General features: G+C 61.8%; 1 protein-coding gene across 1 annotated transcript; it reads right to left on the minus strand.

The window, feature by feature from the left end:
• Positions 1 to 626: 626 nt before the first annotated feature.
• Positions 627 to 9,361, minus strand: TNFAIP2 (TNF alpha induced protein 2; the record flags this gene model as incomplete). Its single annotated transcript, XM_082834953.1, has 11 exons — positions 9,124 to 9,361; positions 8,183 to 8,816; positions 5,853 to 5,967; positions 5,573 to 5,695; positions 5,309 to 5,409; positions 4,593 to 4,691; positions 3,912 to 4,035; positions 2,953 to 3,075; positions 2,603 to 2,758; positions 2,293 to 2,414; positions 627 to 768 (listed from the first exon to the last, which is right to left on the minus strand). Exons 1-11 carry the CDS (start codon positions 9,344 to 9,346, stop codon positions 627 to 629), a joined length of 1,962 nt encoding a protein of 653 aa, XP_082691079.1. The 5' UTR covers positions 9,347 to 9,361.
• Between the last annotated feature and the right edge of the window lie 11,822 nt (positions 9,362 to 21,183).

Raw genomic sequence — 21,183 nt, forward strand, 5'->3', positions numbered from 1 at the left:
GGCTGAGCTGCAGGGGCCCCAATGCCAGCTCTGCCCCCAGCTTGCCATGTGACCCCACAGGCCCCTTTCCAGGTCCCAGATGAGAGCTCCTCTTTCCCTTTTCTCCCTCCAGTTCTGCCCTCCATTCCACGCCCTGGCGGAGCCCAGCTCAGCACAGCCCTGGACCAGAGGAGGCAGGAGGGGTGAGGCTCAGGCCGCCCCCAGGAGCTGGGGAGGCGCCAAGACCCAGGCTGAGGAGGGCAATCCGGAGGCAGCCTGTGGAAGGACCCCACAGACAGGAGGTGACCCTGGAGCTCCGTCCCCTGGCCCCTCCCCCTCCTGGCCCCTCCTTCAGAGCGTGCAAGATCCCCTGTCATCTACAGGGAGCTTCTCATGTGTGGCCTCCTTGGGTCCCCACAGCTCCCCGCCCCCGCCACGGGAGGGGTGAACAAGCCAGGGCCTGTCCAGTTCCCGCGGCCCAGGGACCTGCGCCTAAGCCAGGGCTGGTCAGAAGCAGCAGCAGAAGGCAGGACGTCCGTGAGAGGCCGTGTGGGGCTGTGAAGCCGGTGCTGGTCCGAACGGCCCCCGAACGGGGTGGCATCCGCTGCTCGCCATGAGCTCACAAGCAGGTCAGGCCGCGGAAGCAGCTAACCAACCTTTACAAGTGAAAACAGGGACTTGGAGGGCTCGCGCGCCCCCGTGTGGATGTCCAGGATGCTCCGGATGCCCCTGGATTCACTGTTGGTCAGGTTCCCCTTGATGGCCAGGATGGCACTCAGGTGGCCTTTGCTGGCAAAGAGAGTATCCTGTCAGTCCAGCCCGCTCGCCAACACCCCTGCTCACACCCCCTCCCAGCTCCCCAGACTCCGGGCGGAGCCACAGGGCACTGCAGCCAAGCCCCTGCCCACGAGCAGCACCCCCCACACCCGCTCCTTTGCCCGCTGAGCTCCAGCGGCGCTGGCCACCGTGCGTCTCCAGAGTGCGCGAAGCTCCTGCCCACCCGGGGCCTTTGCACTGGCTGTCCGTCCTGGAGTGCTCTTCCCCGTGCTCTTGAACTAACCCGCTTCGTCTCACCCTTTAGCTCTCAGCTAAAATGTCACCTCCCCTGAGAGGCTTTCCCATCTCTAAAGTCAGCACCTCCTATCGTTCACAACCTTGGTTAAACAATCTTTAAAACTCGCAATTGAACTCCTTTGGCTGGTCACCTCATCGTTGCTAACCTTAAACAGACTGTAAGTAACATGAGGGAGAATGAAGACCTTGTCCGTCTTGTACTTCATTGCATCCTGGTGCCAAAAACAGAGCCTAAGGAGACCAGTACCTAGTAGGAGACCACTCAGTAACTGTTGGTAGAATGGGTGGATGGGTGGATGGGTGGATGGATGGATGGATAGATCAGTGGATGAATGGATAGGTGGCTAGGTGGATAGATGGCTAGGTGGATGGGTGGAAGGGTAGATGGGTGGAAGGGTGGATGAATAGGTGGGTGGATGGGTGGATGGGTCAACGGATGGACAGATGAGTCGATGGGCGGGTCATCAGATGGATAGATAGAAGATGGGGGAGCCGGTGGGTAACTAGGTGCTTGTATGAGTGGGGAGATGGATGGGTGAGTGTGTAAGTGAGGGATGGGTAGGTGAGTAGGTGGAGTGGGTCAGCCAGTGGCTGGACTAGGCTACGCTGGGACAGGCCAACTCATATCCCATAACTGGAACAGTCCGACAGCATTAGAGGACTCAGCCCATAGAATCAATTTCCCTGACTCACCAGATCCTCAGGCAGCCAGGGGCTAAGCCTCCACTCCGGAACAGGGGTACTAGGACCCAGGGCACAGGTCGCGCCCCTGAGGGCCCCTAGGCTGAGTGGTGGACCCCAGCTTCACTACTGACTTGCCATGGCCTCCAGCAGGTCCCTGGTCTCTCTGATCTCCGTTTCCCCTCTGAGGGGCAGTATCATAAAGGCTAAGAATGTGGGCTGTGGAGCCAGACCCCCTGGCTTTGTCGTCTTAGCTCTACCACTGACTAGCTGTGTTACCCTGGACACATTCCTTAAGCTCGCCAGGTCTCATCTGTAAACGGGGATGAAGAGTGTCAGCCTCACAGGGTGGCAGTAAGGACTGAGTGAACAGCCACTGTAAAGATCTGGGCATGGTGGCCGGTCCACAGCACTCAGCAAAGGGACTGCATCACGGTGGCCGGTACCTGAGCTCTACCCACCCTGGAGGGACTCATTCTGGCTCCACCAGGCCCTGACCACAGCCGGGTACATCAGGGCCATGCTACCTGCCCAGGTCCTCTGGTGCCCTGCTCTCACCTGAAGTCAGGGTACCAGGCGGCACATGTGGCCACCTCGATCTTGATGGCGCTGGGGTCTTGCAGGCGAATAATCTCTGCGAGCATGGGGAGGGCACGATGCAGCCAGGTTGCCGGGGAGCCCTGCAGGCACAGGCCTGGTTGGAGGGAGGCTGTCCCTGCCCCGGAGGCCACCCAGGGGCCCAGAGAGGCTCAGGTCCGACCTGATTGGGTTTGGAGAGGCCCAGAGGGGCTGTCCTGGCCCGTGAAGAGCTTGGAGCGGGAGGGCAGCCTATGGGAGTGGGAGCTGGGAGGGGCGGGTGGGGGCTTACGTTCTGAGTGCAGAAGCGCTGGATGAGCTCAGCGTTGGCCAGGATGTGCCCCGCCAGCTGCTGCTGCTGCTCTGCCGTCTTGAGGACCAGGCGCCGCTTGCTGAGGCGGACGATGTACTCCTTCACCAGGTGCAGGTGTACAACCTCCATGAGCTCCTGGGTGGGCGAGTGGGCAGGGTCGTGTGAGCCAACACACAGGGAACTCACCACCTCCCTCGAGGCTTCGAAGCCAGGGTCCAGGGAGGGGCGGATGCCAGAGCAAAGGAGCGCGTCCGTGTGTGTGTGCGTGTGTGCGCGCATGTCCAGACCCCCCCCCTCCGGCTCCTGCCACCAGCTCAGCACCCCCTTACCTCCCGGAAACAGTCCTGCAGTTCAGAGAACTCGGGCAGCCTCTCGCCCACCACGGAGATAATTTCCTCCAGGGTCTGCGCGGGGGCCGCCCAGCGGGTCTGTGTGAACCTCTTGAACAGCGGCTGTGAAAGGAGAGAAGCAGGATGTCTGGCCACGCCCTGCAGAGGAAGGGCCAGCTGCAGAAACATGCACACACAGACACACACAGACACACGGGGCCCAGGACAGGGGCCGGGGACGTTAAGGACTCCCAGGGAAGCCAGGGAGCGCTCGGGCCCTGCTCACAGGCAGGGACTGGAGGCGTGGTCTGCACACCCTTCTCAGAGGCCGACCAGCTGCCATCTGCCTGCCCTGAGGCCTTTTCCACTGGCCGCCCTCCTTAAATAAATAAATTCCTGCATAAACAAAGCCTTGTGCTTGGCTGGGCCTGTGAGGAGCCGGCCAAGTCATCCAGGGTCACCGCCTGGTCACTCACAGCTGCTGGGCACTGAGGCCAGGGCGGGTTCCCATGGAGGGCAGGCAGGGAGTCCCTCCTCCTCGTTTCCTGGGACCCCTGCCTCATCCTCTGCTAAAGGCGCTAAAGGGTTTCTGTGGATTTCTTGGCCCACAGCAGACGTGGTGACGGCTGCCAAAGGCTCTGAGCATCACAGCTGGGAGTTAGGCACGGGGACAGGGCCTGGGCAGGAGGGTCTGGGGCGTCTAAGCGGGGGACGGGCACTGAAGCTTCCTGTCTGTACCCGAGGGCCCTGGGCGGCCCTCTGAGGCCAAGCCCCGGGGCTGAAGCGTTGGGGGTGAGGTCAAGGGCCGGCATGGCCCCCTCACCTGGTCTCACACCACACCTTCCACGTGCCAGCTCTTCGCTTCTGCCACCCTCCCTGCCCAGCCCCCTCCCAGGCCCTCCCCGCCCTCCCCCAGCACTGCACTCAGCATGTGACACATGGCGGGAGGCTCCAGCTACCTTCAGGGCCCCAAACAGGCTCTGGAGCAGGGTATCAACGCCATGACTCTTGAGCTCATCCAGGGGGCTCAGCAGGTGGCTCGGGAGGTCCTGTGGTGTCTGCCACTTCTGGTCCACGAACATCCTGGAAGGACGTGGGAGGCAGGGAGATCACACCGGTCCTGCCCAGAGAGCCAGTGAGCCTGAGGCTAATCTTCCTAAACCATTCCTCTAGAACCCTCCCTGGCTCCCCACTCCCCACGGGAGCAAGTCCACGTCATCCCACCCATGCTGCCGAAGCAGGCCCAGCCTTCCCACTCCCAGCACACACGTAGCACCACATCCTCTTCTAACTGAGGGCCTCTCCACAGCACCTCACTTTGCTCATCTGCCTAATGGACGTGATCACTGCACCTACCTAACAGGGTTGTCATAGGATGAAATAAGATAAAGTGAATCAGTCGGGCGAGTGCTTGGCCCACCAGCACTAGATAAATGTTCACTGCTGCCGCCGCCACAGGCCCTGGCATTTCCTTACGGACCTGCTCGTTTTACTTCAACATCTCTGCTGAAGCTGCCCCTCCCCCCCCCATCCCGGGCACCTCCCAGCCGCCTCCCAGTTACCCTCTCTCTCTCTCTCTCTCTCACAGGCAGGCAGCCCCAGTGATGCCGGCGCCCACAAACCCCACCCAGTGCCCTCACCGGAAGGAGAGGCAGTTGTTGATGTTGGCGATGACATTGGCCCTGTAATTTCTCAGCTGTTTGCTCCTCTCCAGAAATTCATCAAAGGCACGCTGGTAGCTGGTGAAACCCGAAAGGGAACATGCGGGACCAGCACAAACACCGGGACAGGAGCAGCCTCCCTGGGTTTACATGTGGGCTCCCCGCAGCACAGGGAGGGGCCCCTAGCCCCGAAGCATCCTGTAACTGGCTTCACGTGCTCAGGCCAGTGAGGCCAGGGCCCCTGCAGAGCTCCTGAAGAGGGTGTCCACCCCGCTCCGCTGCCTCCCTCCTTCCCCCAGGCCCCCTCTAGAGCTGGAAGACTGGAGGCCTGGGCCATGCAGGGGTCCTCGGAGGAGGGGGAGGGAGCTAGCCAAGAGAACCGTGAGGGTGCAGACTGGAGCGTCCCCGGATGGGGAGGCCAGTGTCTCAGTCCCTCACGGGGCATCTTCTTTGCACCTGGGGGCTGCTCTGCTGGGAGCTTTGCCGAGAGCAGGTGGTCAGATTACCTGAGGCTCTCAGCACCCAGGTGGGTGGTACAGGGGGATGAGGACGCCTGCGCAGAATGACAGACCCCCGAGGAGCAGGGAGGGGCACTGATCTACCTTGGATCCCCACCTGGGGCACGAGGGCGGGGCGGGGCGCTGAGAGGGGTGGCCGCAGGGACCCTTCCTGTGTGCGCACAGGCCGTCACCCACCTCTTGAGGAACGCAGCCAGCTCCACCAGCAGCAAGTGCTTCATCTGCGCACCCAGGTCAAGGGTGATGCTCTCGGCCTTGGCCTGGCCCTGGGAGATGATCTGCAGGGGTGAGGTGAACTGAGCAGGGGCCCACCCGGTCTAGGGCTGGGGCTGGGGTGGGTGCGGGGGTCGGTAAGACATGGAAAAGAGGGACTGTGCTCAGGGGCGAGCGTGTGTTTGCACGCAAGGATGGGCGCTCGTGCACGAGGGGCAGCTGTGCTACCTGGATGACGTCAATGGCCAGCTCACTGTGGCAGCGGCCGTCCAGCCTCTGCGGAGCCACATCCTGGGTCCAGCGCTGTGACTCCAGCTCCAGGGCACGGGCCATCAGCTCCTTCACGCTGGCCTTGGGGGAGGGGGGGGGCTGGTCAGGGGAGCGCGAAGCCCACGTGGACGTGCCTGTCAGGCTCCCTGCCACGTCCTGTCTGCCCCGGCCGCCCCTCCGCTTCCTTCCCGCCCCTCCTTTGCCCCGGCCCTGGCACTGGCGCTGGCGCTGGACTCACCACCTGATTGGAGAGGAACGTGGCCTCCAGCAGCCGGATCTGCTTGGGGGACAGGAGGCTCCCAAGCCTGACTCCTTGCAGCTCGCCTGCCAGCTTGGGGCTGTTGATGACGTCACTGTGGGCAGAGGGGGCTGGCATGAGGAAAGCTCACGCCACCCCTCCAGCAAGAGCCCTCCTCCTCGGCCGCAGCCTCTGGCAGGCCCAGAGCTCGGCTCTCCTCGGCTGCAGCCTCTGGCAGGCCCAGAGCTCGGCTGCCTGCCTCCACTGAACCCCATCCCTGCTTCCCCACCTCATGCGGTGGGTCCTGCACCTGCTCAGCCTGATCCAGGCCCCCAGCCCTGGAACCGTCGTGCCTCCTTTACTCTCTCACCCCCATCTGCTTCTGCTCCGAAATACCGCCCCGAAACTGATGAGCCGCAAGCTACCCGGCTAGAGGCACCCCCCTGCCCAGCCACCGCCCTCTCTCGCCTGGCTCACTGCAGGACCCCCCCTCCCTGGCTCCCCACTTCTGCCCTCACCTCCAACAATCCCTCCTCCACCCAACAGGCAGTACCACCTCTCAGGTCTGATCTCCCGGCTCTAAGGGCTCCCCGCTCTCACACAGACAGGATACAGCTCCTTACCCTCTGCCTCCTTCTCACCCATCCCCCACCACACTCCAGCCCTGCTGGCCTTGGGCACCCACTGGCCCTGTGCCCTCTTCCCCCCGCCCCCCCAGCCGGGTCTGCTGCCCCCAGAGGTGGGCCAGTCCAAGCAGGAAGGGCTGTTCCCGCACCACCCTGAACTGCTCTGAGGAGGCAGATCCAGCCATCCCTGTGGACCTCTGTTGGGTCCCAGAGCCCCCTGGGGACTGCCCAGCCCTGGGACTTCCTCAGGGACCTTGGTCCGCCTGGAGGCTCAAGAATGGCCCTCTCTGCCCCTCCCCCAGCCTGGATGCGCTGTGCCCCTTTGCTCCCCGCACTTCTGGCCACACAGGCCTCCACGGAGCCCCCCTGGACTCCCCCCCTCGGGGCTCCATGCCCGGCTGGCCTCAGTTTCCTGCTGCAGTGACCCCAGTGGGTCCCAGGCGAAAAGCCCCTGGGGTCACTGGGACAGGAAGGCTGAGGGTGAGGAGTGTGAGTGCCTGGCATTTCCTGGTGAGTCGAGTGCCTGGCATTTCCTGGTGAGCCAGGGCAAGCAAGAAGGAGCAGGCTCAGAGCCGCCCCGGCCCTCCCGCACCCCCTGCCCTGTGCCAATTTCCCTATGCCCTGCCGGCTCCTCACCCACCGCTCCCCAGCCGGCCCTTCCTCCGGCCCCCGCGAGGCTGACCCACCAGCACCAACCGAGGCCACTGGCCACCCAGATGTGTCCCCGAGATGCTTGGGCACTGCTCACACGGGCTACACCTCCAGGCTTCCTGTGGGCTTTACACTGGGTGCCGGGCCAGCCCCTATAGGAGCCCCTGGCCTCTCGTGCCCTGGCCATCTCCATGCTGCAGTATAAGTCTCTCCCCACCCAGCTTATGTGAACGACCAGAGGTCTGGGGAAATGAGGGGATGCCTGAGGCAGTACCCGGCTGGTAACCAGCTATCCTTCACGGGCAGAGCAAGCCTTCCAAACTGAGGGGCTCCAGGCCTCGGGGGCCAGAGCCCAGCTCTGTGCGGCCTCACTGGGTGACCCTGCACCATGGGGATCTTCCCAACAGGCCCAGCGGCCCCCCCCTGCCCCTGCTCCCTGTCCTGCCTGGGAGTGCCCCCAGGGGCCTGCTGGATAATCCAAACACTGACAGCTCCACACAGCTCCCAGAATGCTTCACAGCTCAGCCTCAGGCCCTGGAAGATGACTCCCTTTGCCGGAACACCACCCTCCCTCTTACTGACCTGTCCTCCTCTTTCCTGCCCTGCCTGACTTCTATTAGACTGTGCGCTGCCCCAGAGCAGCAAACTCCTGTGGCAGGCAGAAGTCTGCGCCGTCTCTTCTGAGCTGGCTTCCTGGGCTGACCCAGGCGAGGTCAGGGCCCCCTCCTCCGGGCTCCCCTGCCACACCCCTTCCTGCTCTGGATGGGCGCTGCTTCATGCCCTCCCCAGACTGGGAACTCATGAGTGAATGATGAAGTCCCTGCCATTCTCTGTGCCTCAGTTTCCCCAACTGTGGAATGGGGCCGAGGCCCAAGAGACTAAGGACTCCAAGTGCAAAGCAGACCCAGCCCAGGCCCTGCCCCCTTGAGTCCAAGCCCATCTGTGCTTCTCCCACCTGGAACTCCCTGCACGCGGTGACAGCCCCTGCAGAGCGGCCTCCCTGCCCCTGGGGCCCCGCCCAGCACCGGGGCGCCCGGCTACCCAGCCGCTCACTTGGGGTAGAGGTTCTGCACCCAGACCAGCAGCACGTAGGTGTCGCGTTCGCTCAGCTCGAACTGCGCCAACTCCGCCAGCTGCGCCGCTAAGTGCTGGTGGTAGCTCTCGGCGTAGGCCGCCACCACGGCGAACTCGGCGGGGAACAGCGGCTTCAGCCGCTCCACCACGGCCTCCAGGTCCTCCTTCATGGTGCGGCCCATGTGCAGGAAGGCGCGCTCGGCCTCCGTGCGGCCCTCGGCAGCCGCGGCCGGCCGCTGGCCCAGGCGCTCCTCGGCCGCCTGCGCCACGCCGCGCCGCCACAGCTGCAGCCAGCGCCGGGGCCGCGTGGCCGCCAGTGCCGAGGGCCCGGGCCCCGCCGCCGCCGCCGCGCGGTCCTCGCGCTCCTGCTCGGCCAGCACGGCCAGCGCCTGGCGCAGCCGCTCCGGCGCCGCCTCCAGCGGCCGGCGCAGCAGGCCGAGCACCTGGTCGCGCAGCAGCACGTACAGCGCCTCCACCTTGCTCTGGCGCCGCAGCAGCTCCTCCTCGCTCACGCCGCCCGCCGCCATCGCCGCCTGCAGCTCCCGCTCCAGCGCCAGCAGCGGCCCCGCCGCCTCCAGCCGCCCGTGCTCCAGGTCGGCCTTGAGCTCCTCCACTGCGGCCAGGACCCGACGTTAGCGCGGCCCGGGACACCGAAACCCACCAGTCACCTCCCGTGGGCCGAGACCTCAAAAGGTGAGGTGAGGCGCCGGAAGGGGCGAGTCGACGTCCCAGACAGGACCGAGGACCCCTCCGCCCGCTCCCTGCCCCTGGGATCAGGGCGCGCAGGGGAAGCTGGCAAGGGAGACACCTCCGCGCCCACCTTCCCTGCCCTCTCTGTCCTGGGTGAGTGGGGCGTCCACTCCAGTGAGCCCCGATCCTGCCCAGACCCTGCCCGGCTGGGACCTGGGGCCCCTGCCTACCTGTGGGCAGCCGGCCAGCCGGCCCGGACTGGGACTCAGAGTCGCCCTCTGTCTCTGCTGAGCTGGGCTGACTCTTCTTCTTCCTCCCTTTGGTGAAGACGCTGAACATGTTGGCCAGGCCTTTCGACTTCTTCTTCTTCTTCGCAGCCTCTCCTTCATCCCTATCTGGGGCTTCGTTGGCCTCCAGGGGTGGCACCAGGTCCTCGGAGGAGGCCTCGGACATGGAGGCTTCTGACTCTGCCTCCGAGGTGAAGGGCAACTTCTGGGGGCTTCGGGGCAAGTCAAGGGCCCCTGGCGCAGGCTGCTGGCCCGTAAAGCCTTGTAAGGTCATCGTCTTCAGCATGACGCCGGCTCGGGCCTGCGGGTTGGCAAGGCGAGGTAATGAAAGGCTCAGCGGTCACCAGGGGATGGGCCTGGCTCCCGGCTCCCCGGCCCAGGTACACAGCCAGGTTGATGCGTTTTCACCCGTATGACCACCAGGCTCTGGCATTCTCCTGGCCCAGATGGGCACCAACAACTCAACTCTCTCCCCGGACACCAGTTCCTCAGGACCCACCGGCCCTCCGAGAACTGCCGAGGCAGGGAGGAAGCTGGGCTTGGGAGGCATATTCCAGACAGAAGGCAAATCCTTCCTTGACAGCCCACCCTCTGGGCAGGGAGAAGGGACTGCAGTGCATGAGAACCACCGGGATTCCACGAGACCCCAGGGGAGCAGGCAGACCACGGGCCGCCGTCCCACGGCGCCGAGCGAGAACCAAGGTCCAGAAAGGTCACAGAGCACCAGCGGCTGGGCCGAGGCGGGAATCCAGCCCCAGCCCCGTCCTCCATTTTGCCGGTTCTTGTCTTGACTCGTACAGCTTTGGGGTCACAGAGGAGCGCTCTGAGCAGAAACACGGCTGCTCCGGCTGGGACCACAAGGTAGGCAGGGCCTGACCCCTATATGACCTTGGGGCTCAAGTCTACAGAAACCATAGTGCCCCTTCAAGCTTCAGGGGGTCTTTCCCATGTCCGTAGGGACAAGGGGCCCAGTGAGGCACAGGGCTGTCTGAAGTCACACGGCAACTGGCAACTAGGACTGGAAACCCAAGCTTCCCGGCTCCACAAATGGGGTGACATCATCGTCACAAAAGCTTCCATTTTCTGGGCGCTTCCTGAGTGCCCATCCCATCACTTCCACACTCCCTTCCAGGAGGCGTGTTATTTTCCTCATCTCACACAGCTAGCTCAGAGGGGCTTAAAATGCCCCCATGGTCAACAGCCTGGGCTTGGAACTCAGATCACCTGGCTCCGGGCACCCCTGCCTCGTGGCCCCCAACACCTCGCGAGCCGCATTCAGAGGGGCAGCACCCTCCCCAGCGCCTTGACCATTGTGAAAGCCAGGCCAGGACCGGTGGAGGGGAACATGGCTGACCCCAAAGGAGGGAGCGGGGCAGGGCTGGGCCTCCCTGGTAACTGGGGTGATGCATAACCACAGTGCCTGCCCCACCACCCGAGAGTAAACACACCAAGTCATGACTCACACAAACAGTGACTTCAGTTCGCCCCTGCAACGGCCCTGCAAGGCAGATGGGGTGATCCAATCATCCAGAGAGAGAAATTGAGGCGGCAGGAGGCGGGGTGGGATTAGGCCTGTCAGACTTTCTACAACCCCTACTGCCTCCCCATCGGCCCAGCCTCCTCTCGCATCCGCCCGGGGACTCGTCCCAAACCCCCGGGCTTGACCAGAGCCACTCAGTAGCCAGGAAGCCGGGCTTTCTCACACTCCCACTGGTTTCAGCAGGTGCCTGGGCAGAGTCCTACCCTGCTGGATCTCCGTTGCGTCCCCTGTGCCGTCTGGCCTGAGAGTTCCACTCCAGAACCAAGCAGGGGGTACTCTGGGCATTTCTGCCCTGCAGAGCCCTTGCCCCAGCTTCCCTCCTAATCCATCTCATTTTCATGCCAGGCACCCACAGGAGCTGGTCTGGCCGGCTGGCTGGGGCTGCTCAGTGCCACCCTGGGCCCCCAGGCCCCACCTCTGCCCCCCGCTGGGGTGAGGGTGAGGGCCATCTGACCCACTGTTCTCCCACCGGCCTCACTTCTGTCCTCACTGCCCCCCACCTCCTCCGTCCCCACATGTGCTAGGCTCTACCCAGCCTCCAGACCTGGCTCCTGCAGGTCCCCGCATGGCATCGCTGCCTCCTCGCCTCTGTGGCACAAACTCTCCTCACCCTTCAGGGTCCCGCAGCAGCCCCCTTGGCCCACGTCCCAGGCCTGGACTCTGAGGCAGCTGGTGCAATAGAAAGAGAACAACTGTGGGCTTAGCTGTACCACCCACTAGGGTGTGGACCAGACTTCACCCTTCCTTCATAGGCCTTAGTCTCCCCATCTGGGAAATGGGGATGAGGACCCCACCTCACAGTACTGCTGAAAGGATGTGAGGAAACCACTCAGACACATGCTGGCACCTAGCCAGGCCTCAGTAAGGGTCTGCATCATGTGTCCCAGTGTCTGTCAGGCTAACCCTGGCGTCCAGATACAGCAGAAGAGGGCAGGAGAGGGATCCTTTAAGGCCAGGCTCGCGGCTGGGCACACTGAGACAGGAAGGGAAGTGCTCCGAGTCATACCCTGTGGCCACAGCCTGTGGCCCAACAGTGGCACCCCTCGGGTCCTCCCAGCTCCCCCAGCTTCTCCTCAGGCACACACACCCTCACTCTCCTTTCCGGGTCAGGGCTGAGGTCCACCCAAGCCTCCCTGGCCCCTGTGCCTAGCTCCTCCGTGCCTATAGGTCCCGCTTCCTACCGCAAAAGGAAGGGACACCCGGCGCCTTTCCCCACAGCCCCTCCCTGATGCTTTTTGCGGGACGCAGTCCTCCGCTGGGAGCATCTAAGCCGGACCCTCTGCACCCTGACGCAGCAGCTCAGCCCGGGGGCCTCAGTTTCCCTAGAAGAGGGGCTGCCAGAGACCTGGGCTCCGTCCTGCCCCATTGGTCCCCTCCGTCGCGCCGGCCGCTCCCTCGTGGGATGGGGCCGGAGACTCGGGGTCGGGGCGGCCGGGCAGCCGCGCGGAGAAGTTGGGGACGGACGCACCGCGGGCGGAGGTCACTTACTGTGTCCGGGCCGGGCCGCCGCTGTCTGGGCTGAGCCGGGCGCCGCCTGAAATAGACGCAGACTCCGCCCCCGCTGGGCCCGCTCGCCCCGCCCGCCGCCTCCGCGGAAAACCCGCGGGCGAAGGCCAAAGCACAGCGTGGCGGGGGCTGCCTGTGTCCCCGTGTCCGGTGTCGCGCGCCCCCCCAGGCGGTGCGGGGCCTGCTTAGCAGGGGAGCGGGGGAAGGGGTCACGACCTCCCACCAGCCCGGACGGGATGACTGGGCTGGCCAAGCGTCGCCAGACTGTGTCGGGCGCGGGACCGGCACCCAAGGCGGACGGAGTGGGTCTGGCGCTGACCCGTTGTCCGACGACGGCTTCCGATTGGCTGGCTGGGAGGGGCCCCCGCGCTCAGGACCACTTTCGCGCGTCACTGATCCAGCACCCACCCCAGCTCAGCCCAACTGTGGGGAGTCCCCTTTCCCCCGCGGGGTGCTGGGGACAGTCCCACCTGACTCCCTCGGAGGTTGGCCGCGCGGAGAATCACCCCCTCTGGAGAGAGTGTTCCCACTCTGGGTATCACTGTGGCCGCAGAGAGCCATGGGAGGGGGCCTTCATGGAGGAGCCTCCCTAAGGGATCGGGGGTTGGTCAGCCATGGACAAAGCACCTGTGCTGGTGCCTTGCATACGCTGTCACCATCGAGTCTTGCTTAAAACGGAGAAATGGCTCACAAAAGTGAGTGACTTGGCTTCCCTGGTGGCGCAGTGGTTGAGAGTCCGCCTGCCGATGCAGGGGACACGGGTTCGCGCCCCGGTCCGGGAAGATCCCACATGCCGCGGAGCGGCTAGGCCTGTGAGCCATGGCCGCTGAGCCTGCGCGTCCGGAGCCTGTGCTCCGCGACGGGAGCGGCCACAACAGTGAGAAGCCCGCGTGCCGGGTGGGGGCCGAGGGCGGGGGGAAGTGAGTGACTTGCTCGAGGGCACACAGGCAGTAAATGGTGGTCGGTGGTCGGAACCCACACGCAGGCCTGTAGGACTCCCACTGAAACACTTTCCCTTCCTGGGACCGGCGCTGGGCCAGGACAGGCTCCTAAAGGCACCAGATGGGGACCCCGACAGCTCAGGCTTGAGTCTCACTCAGCCCAGCTTTGTCCGCACTCAGCGTGGCCTTGAGCAGGTCACATCCCTTTCTGGGCCTCCGTTTCCCTATCTAAGCCCTGTTTTTCTGTCAAAGGACCGGAGGGGTGCTGGTGAAGAGTACCCCTTCCCCGTTTCACATCTTAGGAATTCCTGCCCTCTGGAAAGGACCCTGTGGCTCAGGAATTTCCCGCCTGGGCACCAGCTTCCTTTTTGCTTCTTAATAGAGCCTCTGCTCCTCCCTCCCTTTTGTTTGCCACCCCTCCCCCTCCCCACTGGTTCCCTGCTCCCCCTGGGAACTGGGCACAGATCTCTGCAGCCTGGGAGGCCTGGCCAAGTGGGCAAGGCAGCGGGGAGATGGGGGTGCCCTTTGGAACTGAGAACTTCCTCTTCCTCCTTAGGAATGGTGGCGAAGGGCCAGTTTTGGGCTTGGACATCGATCCTGTCCCTCGGGGGGAGGGGGGTGGGAAGGGGGGGCTGCAGTAAGAAGGGCTCCACCCCTTCTCTCCCTGTAGCCTCAGGGGTGACATTTTTCAGATCTGAACCAACTGGTCACAGTGCCCCAGCAGCTGGAGGGTCATTCCAGCTGCTCCCAGTGCATAGATGGGGAGACTACAGGCCAGAGCCCCCCTCCCCCCAAGTTCATCCAGCCAGACAGGGTGACAAGGGCAAGAAGCAAGGGGTCCTGGCCCAGTGCCTCCGCGGCTGCCTGCTGTGGCCTCATTGCACAATCCCCATGCCTTCCCACCAGGCTGCTTCTAACCCCAAACAGATTGGGAATTTGCTGGAGAATCCAAAGTGCTCTGGGTAATGGGGGGAGGGGACAGTGTCAGGCTCAAAGACCCCACCATCCCCTCAGAGCTCCAGACCCTGGTCTTCAGGGACAGGAAGGCTGCTTCACCGGGCAGATGCTGGGCAGCCACCCTCGTCCCCAGCTGCCATGACACCTGCGCCCCTCTCCATGGCCTCACTGAGCTCCAGGCTGCGGCTAGGGGGTGGGAAAAGCTGCCCACCCCTCCTGTGGCTGCACCACGCACTTGTTTCCCTGAGTTCAGGCATGAGGGTCAAGCGTCACATACGTGAAGCCCCCGACTCAAGGGAAATCCTCTGAAAATAGGGCTGCATAGAGGGCCAAGGGGTGTGACTGCCAGCGGGGCCCATAGGGCAGGAGCTATTCTAACCCCTCTTGACAGATGAGGAGACTGTCCCCAGGAGACCACACTTCCAGAAGGAGCCAAAGGCCAGCCAAGAATTCCACCCTCAGCAGGAAATGAGCATCAGATGCTTGTTGAGAGTGTCCCTGGCCAGCTGCTCTCCCATCCCCCACCTCCCCAGGCGATGGGTGGGGGGGCTGCAGGCCAGTTCCACCTGGCAGGGAGGGCAGCACGCAGGAGCGGACTGGCAGTAGACCCTTCAGGCCAGCCCGGAAGTCAAGTGTGCCAGCACCTGGCCAGGAGCTGTAGTCAGCTCCTTGCATGCAACTCAGGGCTTGGGAGGCCCAGGACACGTGCCTTCCCTCCGCTTGGAAATGACAGATGACTTTTTTTTTTAATTGTGGTAAAATACACATAACCAAATGTGCCATTTTGACCATTTTAAATATATAGGTCAGTGGCATGATGTCATATGTTGTTATGCAACCGTCACCACCATCCACCTCCAGAATTTTTTCACTTTGCAAAACTGAAGCTCTGTACTCATTAAACACTAACTCCCCCTCGTCACCTTCCCACTAGCCTGGCACCCACCATTCTACTTTCCATCTCTATAAACTTGACTATTCTAAGTAGCTCATATCAGTGGAATCAAAAGGATGGTAACTGTCCTTTGGTAACCGGCTTATGTAACTTCACATAATGTCATCAAGGTTCATCCATGTTGTGGCATGTGTCAGAATGTCCTTCCTTCTTAAGCTTGAAGAATGTTTCATTGTTTATCTTTTCATCTGTCCATGGACGCTTGGGTTGCTGCCGACTGTTGGCTGTCGTGAGTAATGCTGCTCTGAGCACGGGTCGACAGCTGACATTTGTCGACAGGTGCCAAGCTCTGTTCTAAGTGCTTCGCATGCACTAACTGATTTCATCAATCTTATGAAATGGGTACTCCTTAATTATCCCCTTTTCACAGCTGAGGAAATCGAGGCACAGATAGTTCCAGTCGCGTGGTGGTCAGCGGTGGAGCTGGAAGCCACACAGTAAGTGTGGTGCTGTATTACTTATCCCCTAACGTTGATCAACTGAAATACAGCTTGATGCATTTAAGTCAGACACAAGGAAGGACTGACTGCTGGGCTGGGAAGCTTCGATGCAGAAATGGGAGCTTTTACTGCCCTCTACCCCTTTTTCATCTTTGGAAAAAAAAAAAAAAAAGATTTCCCAATCTCTTTCACGACCTGGTCCAGTCAATTAACTGAGTCTTCACCCTCACCCTGTGGGGCAGCAGGAGGGGCTGAGCCAGTCCTGGCAGCCCAGCCAGAGAATAATGCAGGCGGTGTGTGTTTCATGTCCTCCCTCTATTCCCCCTCCCGAAGCTCCCTGGAAGAAGGGTGGGAGGCAGAGGGAGCCCGTTCTGGCACAGGGCTCAGCAGGTGCAAAAGCCGGCGGGGGGATGGGACTGGAGCCGGGGGCACTGGGAGGACCTGGCTGGCAGGGCGGTGCTGACCGCGGGTGGACTCCTCCTCACGGCCCTGCCAACTTCCCTCTGTGAGATGACTTGCACTTCCCACTTCCCCAGCCCTGGCTCTCACGGCGCTGCTTCTCCCTTCACTCCTCAGGCGGTCACCTGACCTGGGACCCTTCCTGGAGCCTCTTGTTTCCTGGGGATGTCCCACTCACTAAGAGCGCTGGGCAGAGCCATCGGATCCTCTGTTGACAGGTGAGGAAACTGAGTCCTGGAGGGGTAAGTGAATGCAAAAGCTGAGGCCTTCAGGCTGGCATCTCTGCTGCCACCCAGCCTTCCCCAAAGGGGAAGTCACTTGCTCAGGGTCACTGGCAGCTGCACCTGACCTCGGCCACTCTCCTGACCCCGCTTAGGACCATGGAATGGCCAGGACAGCTGACCAGGCACCACCCTCCCAGGCCAGCCCCTCCCAGGGGGACACCCATCAGAGCAGGCGTACCCCGACAGGCAGTGCCCCCCAACCCCCAGGCAGCCGTCTACTTGATAACAGCCCCTCCCTTCCTCCCCAGAGGAAGTTAGACCCCACACTCCTTTCTGTGTTTGGCAGATGGGGAAAATGAGGCCTGAGGAGGAATGGCTTCCTCTGGTGCTCGATGAGCCTGGCCCACTTCCCGTGCTGGAGGTGGGACCACTTGGGAGAAAGCAGGGCCCACTGGGCAGCAGGACCCTAACCCCAGTGGCCTTCTAAGGAGTGTAATGCAGGAGGGCCCCCTGGAGGGATGCCCTTCCAGGGCATCAGGGAATCTCCGTACCAGCCCCAGTGGCCTGGCGTCTTTCCTAAGTGGGCCTGGCTTTTCACAATGGCTTTCGGTGGTGATGCAAGATGGCCAACTTCACCTCCTAGCCCTTCTGACCCGGGGCTGCCCTGGTCCAGCAGCCTGCGGGCCCTTCTCCTAGACGGCATCATTTCCAGGAAAACAGCCTTACTCCACATAAAGTCCCACCCGGTGACAGAGGCAGGTCACGTGGCAGGAGCTCTGGTGGGAATCCCAGTGCTGTGTAGAGCCCGCCAAGGCTGAAGGGGGGAGGGGCGGAGCCTGCCCCAAACCTCCACAGGGCCCACCAGTTTCTCAAATCCGGGTGTTGGAATGCCTCCTCACCCGACACCAGGGAGCTCTGCCCTCCTGGACTTTGGAGAAGGAAGGCATGATGGCGGGGCTCGGGCATGGGACCACTTGGACCCTGGGGCACTCCACCACTTACATCTATGTTTTTTGTTTTTGTTTTTTGGCCATGCCTCGGCTTGTGGGATCTTAGTTCCCCAACCAGGGATGGAACGCCGGCCCTTGGCAGTGAATCCACTGGACCACCAGGGAATTCCCACATCTGTGTTTTTAGGTACATTGCTTCACCCCTTGGGACCTCCCAATCCCTTCTGGAATTGGAGCAGACACTTGCTCAGGGGGTTGCCAGGGAAGGCTCCAAGGAGGGAGTGCATATAAATAACAGGAACTGCTACTCGAGGGAGTGCAAACCCCAGGCCAGGCCCTTATCCAGCACATCAGCATTTTCTCCTGTAATGCTCCCAATTTTACACCAGGAGCTAGAGCCCAGAGAGGTGGAGTAACTGCCCAAAGTCACACAGCTAGGAAGGTGCAGAGCTGGGACCCCAGCCCAGAGAGGTCTGAATCCAGAGGCTAATTCTTTTTCTTTTAATTGAAGTATAGTTGATTTACAATATTATATTAGTTTTAGGTTACAACATGGTGATTCGGTATTTTTCCAAATTATACTCCATTTAAAGTTATTATAAAATAAGAGGTTAATTCTTAACCCCTGCACCGAATCCTTAGGAAGGAGGAAAGCCATAAATCACTGTGCAGAGCCAGCACAGAGTGCACCCCAGAAACAGTGGGACTTTTCACAACATTCCTCTTTCCCGCATGCTAAGAGTCCAATATTTGGGGATCCTATCAATCTAAGAGAGTTAGGTTCTCTACCGTCTGCTTTCACAGGGCTCAGGAAAGACTGCCGTCCCCCCAACACAACTCCCTCCAGCAAAAGCAGGTGCTTCACCAATGCCTGAAATGTCACTATTCCCATGGATGTTCCGTGTATACAGCCTGCTATCCGTGTATATATCCATGTGTATAGCCACATATATTGCTTCTTACAAACTCAAGGGTCCTATAAGGAGCCCTCATTGTTTCTGGGGAAGGACACAGGGAGATGGGAATAAGGAGACGTTCACTGTATATCCTTTTTGTACCTTTTTAATTTTGAACTATGTGAATGTATCACTAAAACATTAAGGTTAAAAATGAAAACATTTGGGCTTCCCTGGTGGCGCAGTGGTTGAGGGTCCGCCTGCCGATGCAGGGGACACGGGTTCGTGCCCCGGTCCAGGAAGATCCCACATGCCGTGGAGCGGCTGGGCCCGTGAGCCATGGCCGCTAAGCCTGCGTGTCCGGAGCCTGTGCTCCGCAACGGGAGAGGCCACAGCGGTGAGAGGCCCACGTACCGCAAAAAAAAAAAAAGAAAACATTTAACAACATTTTATTATTTTTATTTTTTTAAACATTCATTTATTTATTAAACATTCGGCTGCACCGGGTCGGGCCTTAGCTGTGGCACATGGGATCTTTAGTTGCGGCATGTGGACTCTTAGTTGCAGCATGCCTGTGGGGTCTAGTTCCCTGACCAGGGATTGAACCTGGGCCCCCTGCATTGGGAGTGCGGAGTCAGCCACTGGACCACCAGGGAAGTCCCAACAAATGCATTTTAAAAGCCGCTAATGAGCGGGTGGGTGTGTGTGCACCCAGAGGATGGAATCCCTGGAAGGATGAAGGGTTTTGTAATGACCCCATGGGTCCAGGAGAGGAGTGGACCCAGAGGTGGGTGTGATCTGTCGAAGTATCAGTCCGCTGCAAGCATTTCACTAGAGCAGGGGCCCAGGGAGGCTGCCCTGAGTCCCTAGAGGCGCTCAGCCACGGGGGTGTGACGGCTCCCAGCAACTCCGCCAAAAAGGGCCCTGCGCTGTCACCCAGCGGGCCCTGATTCCCCCAGACCTGGAGCTCTGTGGCTCAGCCCTCGTCAGCAGCCCCCTCCGATCATCTGATCGCAGTGCCTGGCACAGGCCCACTGCCCAGTGTTCTGCACCGACTGGCTGGGGAAAGACTGTCCCATCTCCTCCCCCTGGGCCGAGGATGGACAGTGGGCAGACACTGACCTTGGTGGGCGGGGCCTCTGACCTGCTGGAGTTGCCTAAGTGACTCAGGGGTAGCAAAGGAAGGGAGGGGACGGAGAGTGGCCCTGGGGACCCCGCAGCTCCTCTCCCCTCCAGGGCAATGCTGAGGGGCCCCGCCAGGACCACATCCTAGCCGCTGAGGGTGCTGCCCCTGTGTCTAGGGGCCCCATGTGGTCCAGGGCCTGGAAGGAATGGGCCGGGGTCACCAGGCAAGGAAGGAAGAGGGAGAGGCTGTGTAGGCACGGAGGTGACACGATGACTGCCCCTCGCAGCAAGCCCTTGGTGCTGGGTCTCTTTGGCCAGTGTCATCTACCCCTGAGTTCCCTCACCTACTGGGCGCTCCCTCCCACATCGCAGATAAGGAGACCGAGCCTCAGAGGGGCAAGGGCCCAGGTCACCAGCTGTGGGAGGGCAGCGCTGAGACCTGAACACGCTCAAGCATGGGCGAAGGGCCACAGAGGGCACAAGTCCAGGTGGAGCTAGGGGGGACACCCAGGTCCCTCCTGTCACCCCAGGCTGTCCTTGGGTAATCAGGCTGGGTTCATCCTGTCCTCGGACCCAAGCACCCTGCCTTGGGCAGGCGGCCCCCACACCCTTTCACTGCCCTCCAGCCTCATCAAGTACCCACAGGCTCAGGGCCAGAGAACAGACGTGACCCTCAGTCCATGAAGGAGCCCCAGGAAACATGGGCACTGGGGGAAGCCAAGCTGAGCCGAAGCGGGAGGAGTAGGGGGCCATGCGGGGGGAGGGAGTGGCCAGGCAGAGGTGCGACCAGGGGTCAGAGGTAGGGCCCAGGACCCGAGATCTAGGGGCAAACAGGATGTCCTGCTGCACAGGGGAACACAGACACCAGGCATGGCCCGGGCGCTGACAGGGGCTGGCACATTCCAGGAACGCACACACATGTGAACACACACACACACACGTGCACACAAGCACACACGTTTCCTTATCAGCCAGACAACATGGTTCACAAGTCCGGAAGCAGCTCTGAGAGCCAGCCCCCTCCCCCCATGCTTGGCCTGGACAACAGGATGGCCACGGAAGCACTCTGGCCCTTCGCAAGGCCTCATGGGACCTGGTGGGCAGAGGGGTCCTGAGCACAGCCCCCAAGCCCGGGGCAGAACAGCCAATGGCCAGAGCCCTGGACCTGAGCCAGCCCCGGGTCCCCTGGCCTCAGCCCTCCCTCCAGTCTGCAGCCTCCCTGGCTGCACCCCCGTAGAAGCTGCCGTCTGGCTTCCTGCTCACCCCAGCTTGGCCTTGGGAAGCTGACCCCAGCCCCCAGACTCTGCTGGGCTCACAGGCACATCCACAGGGCACACATACCCACCGGGCACGGAGGCTCCTGCCGGGAAAGCCCTGACTTCCTGCCTCTGGGCCTGGGTCTCAGCCTAAGTCCTTCCCACTGCAACATGAGGAGTCTGCTCGGACCCACACCCCTCCCCAGCCTCCTGCTGGGGGCCTTGCCCACTCACTGACACCATCCACCTCAGGATTCGCTGACAGAGTCCCCCACCCCTGCACCCAGCCTCTCTTCGGCTTTTTCTTGCAGATGGTGGCCTGGCCAGACACCTGCGAACATGGGGTCACGGTGGGGCCAGAGCCTGGCTTTACGGCAGGCTCTTAACTTCACTCTCCCCGGCCTGGGAGGCACAGACAGAACCCCTATTTCACAGCTGGAAAAACTGAGGCACAGAGAGGTGAAGAAACTTGCCTACAGTCTCCTGGCTGGAAAGTGGTAGAGCTGAGTCCCCTCCCACCTCTGCAGCCTGGCTTAGAAACCCAGCCCCAGGACCCTCAGCCTGCAGCCAAAGGGCTCAGGGAAGGTCAGGCCTGTCAGGGTCAGGGCGAGGAACAGGGCCTGCAGGAGGGGGCCTCCCTGAGGGGCCTGGGGACTGGGACTCAAATGTGGGAGGGGGTGGCAGGGGCTTCCGGGGGAGAACCTGGCCAGGACCAAACCAGATCAAGGCTTCCTATACCCTCACCACCCCCCCC

Source organism: Leucopleurus acutus (genome assembly GCF_964270905.1).
Source record: "Leucopleurus acutus genome assembly, chromosome: 1".
NCBI lineage: Eukaryota > Metazoa > Chordata > Mammalia > Artiodactyla > Delphinidae > Leucopleurus > Leucopleurus acutus.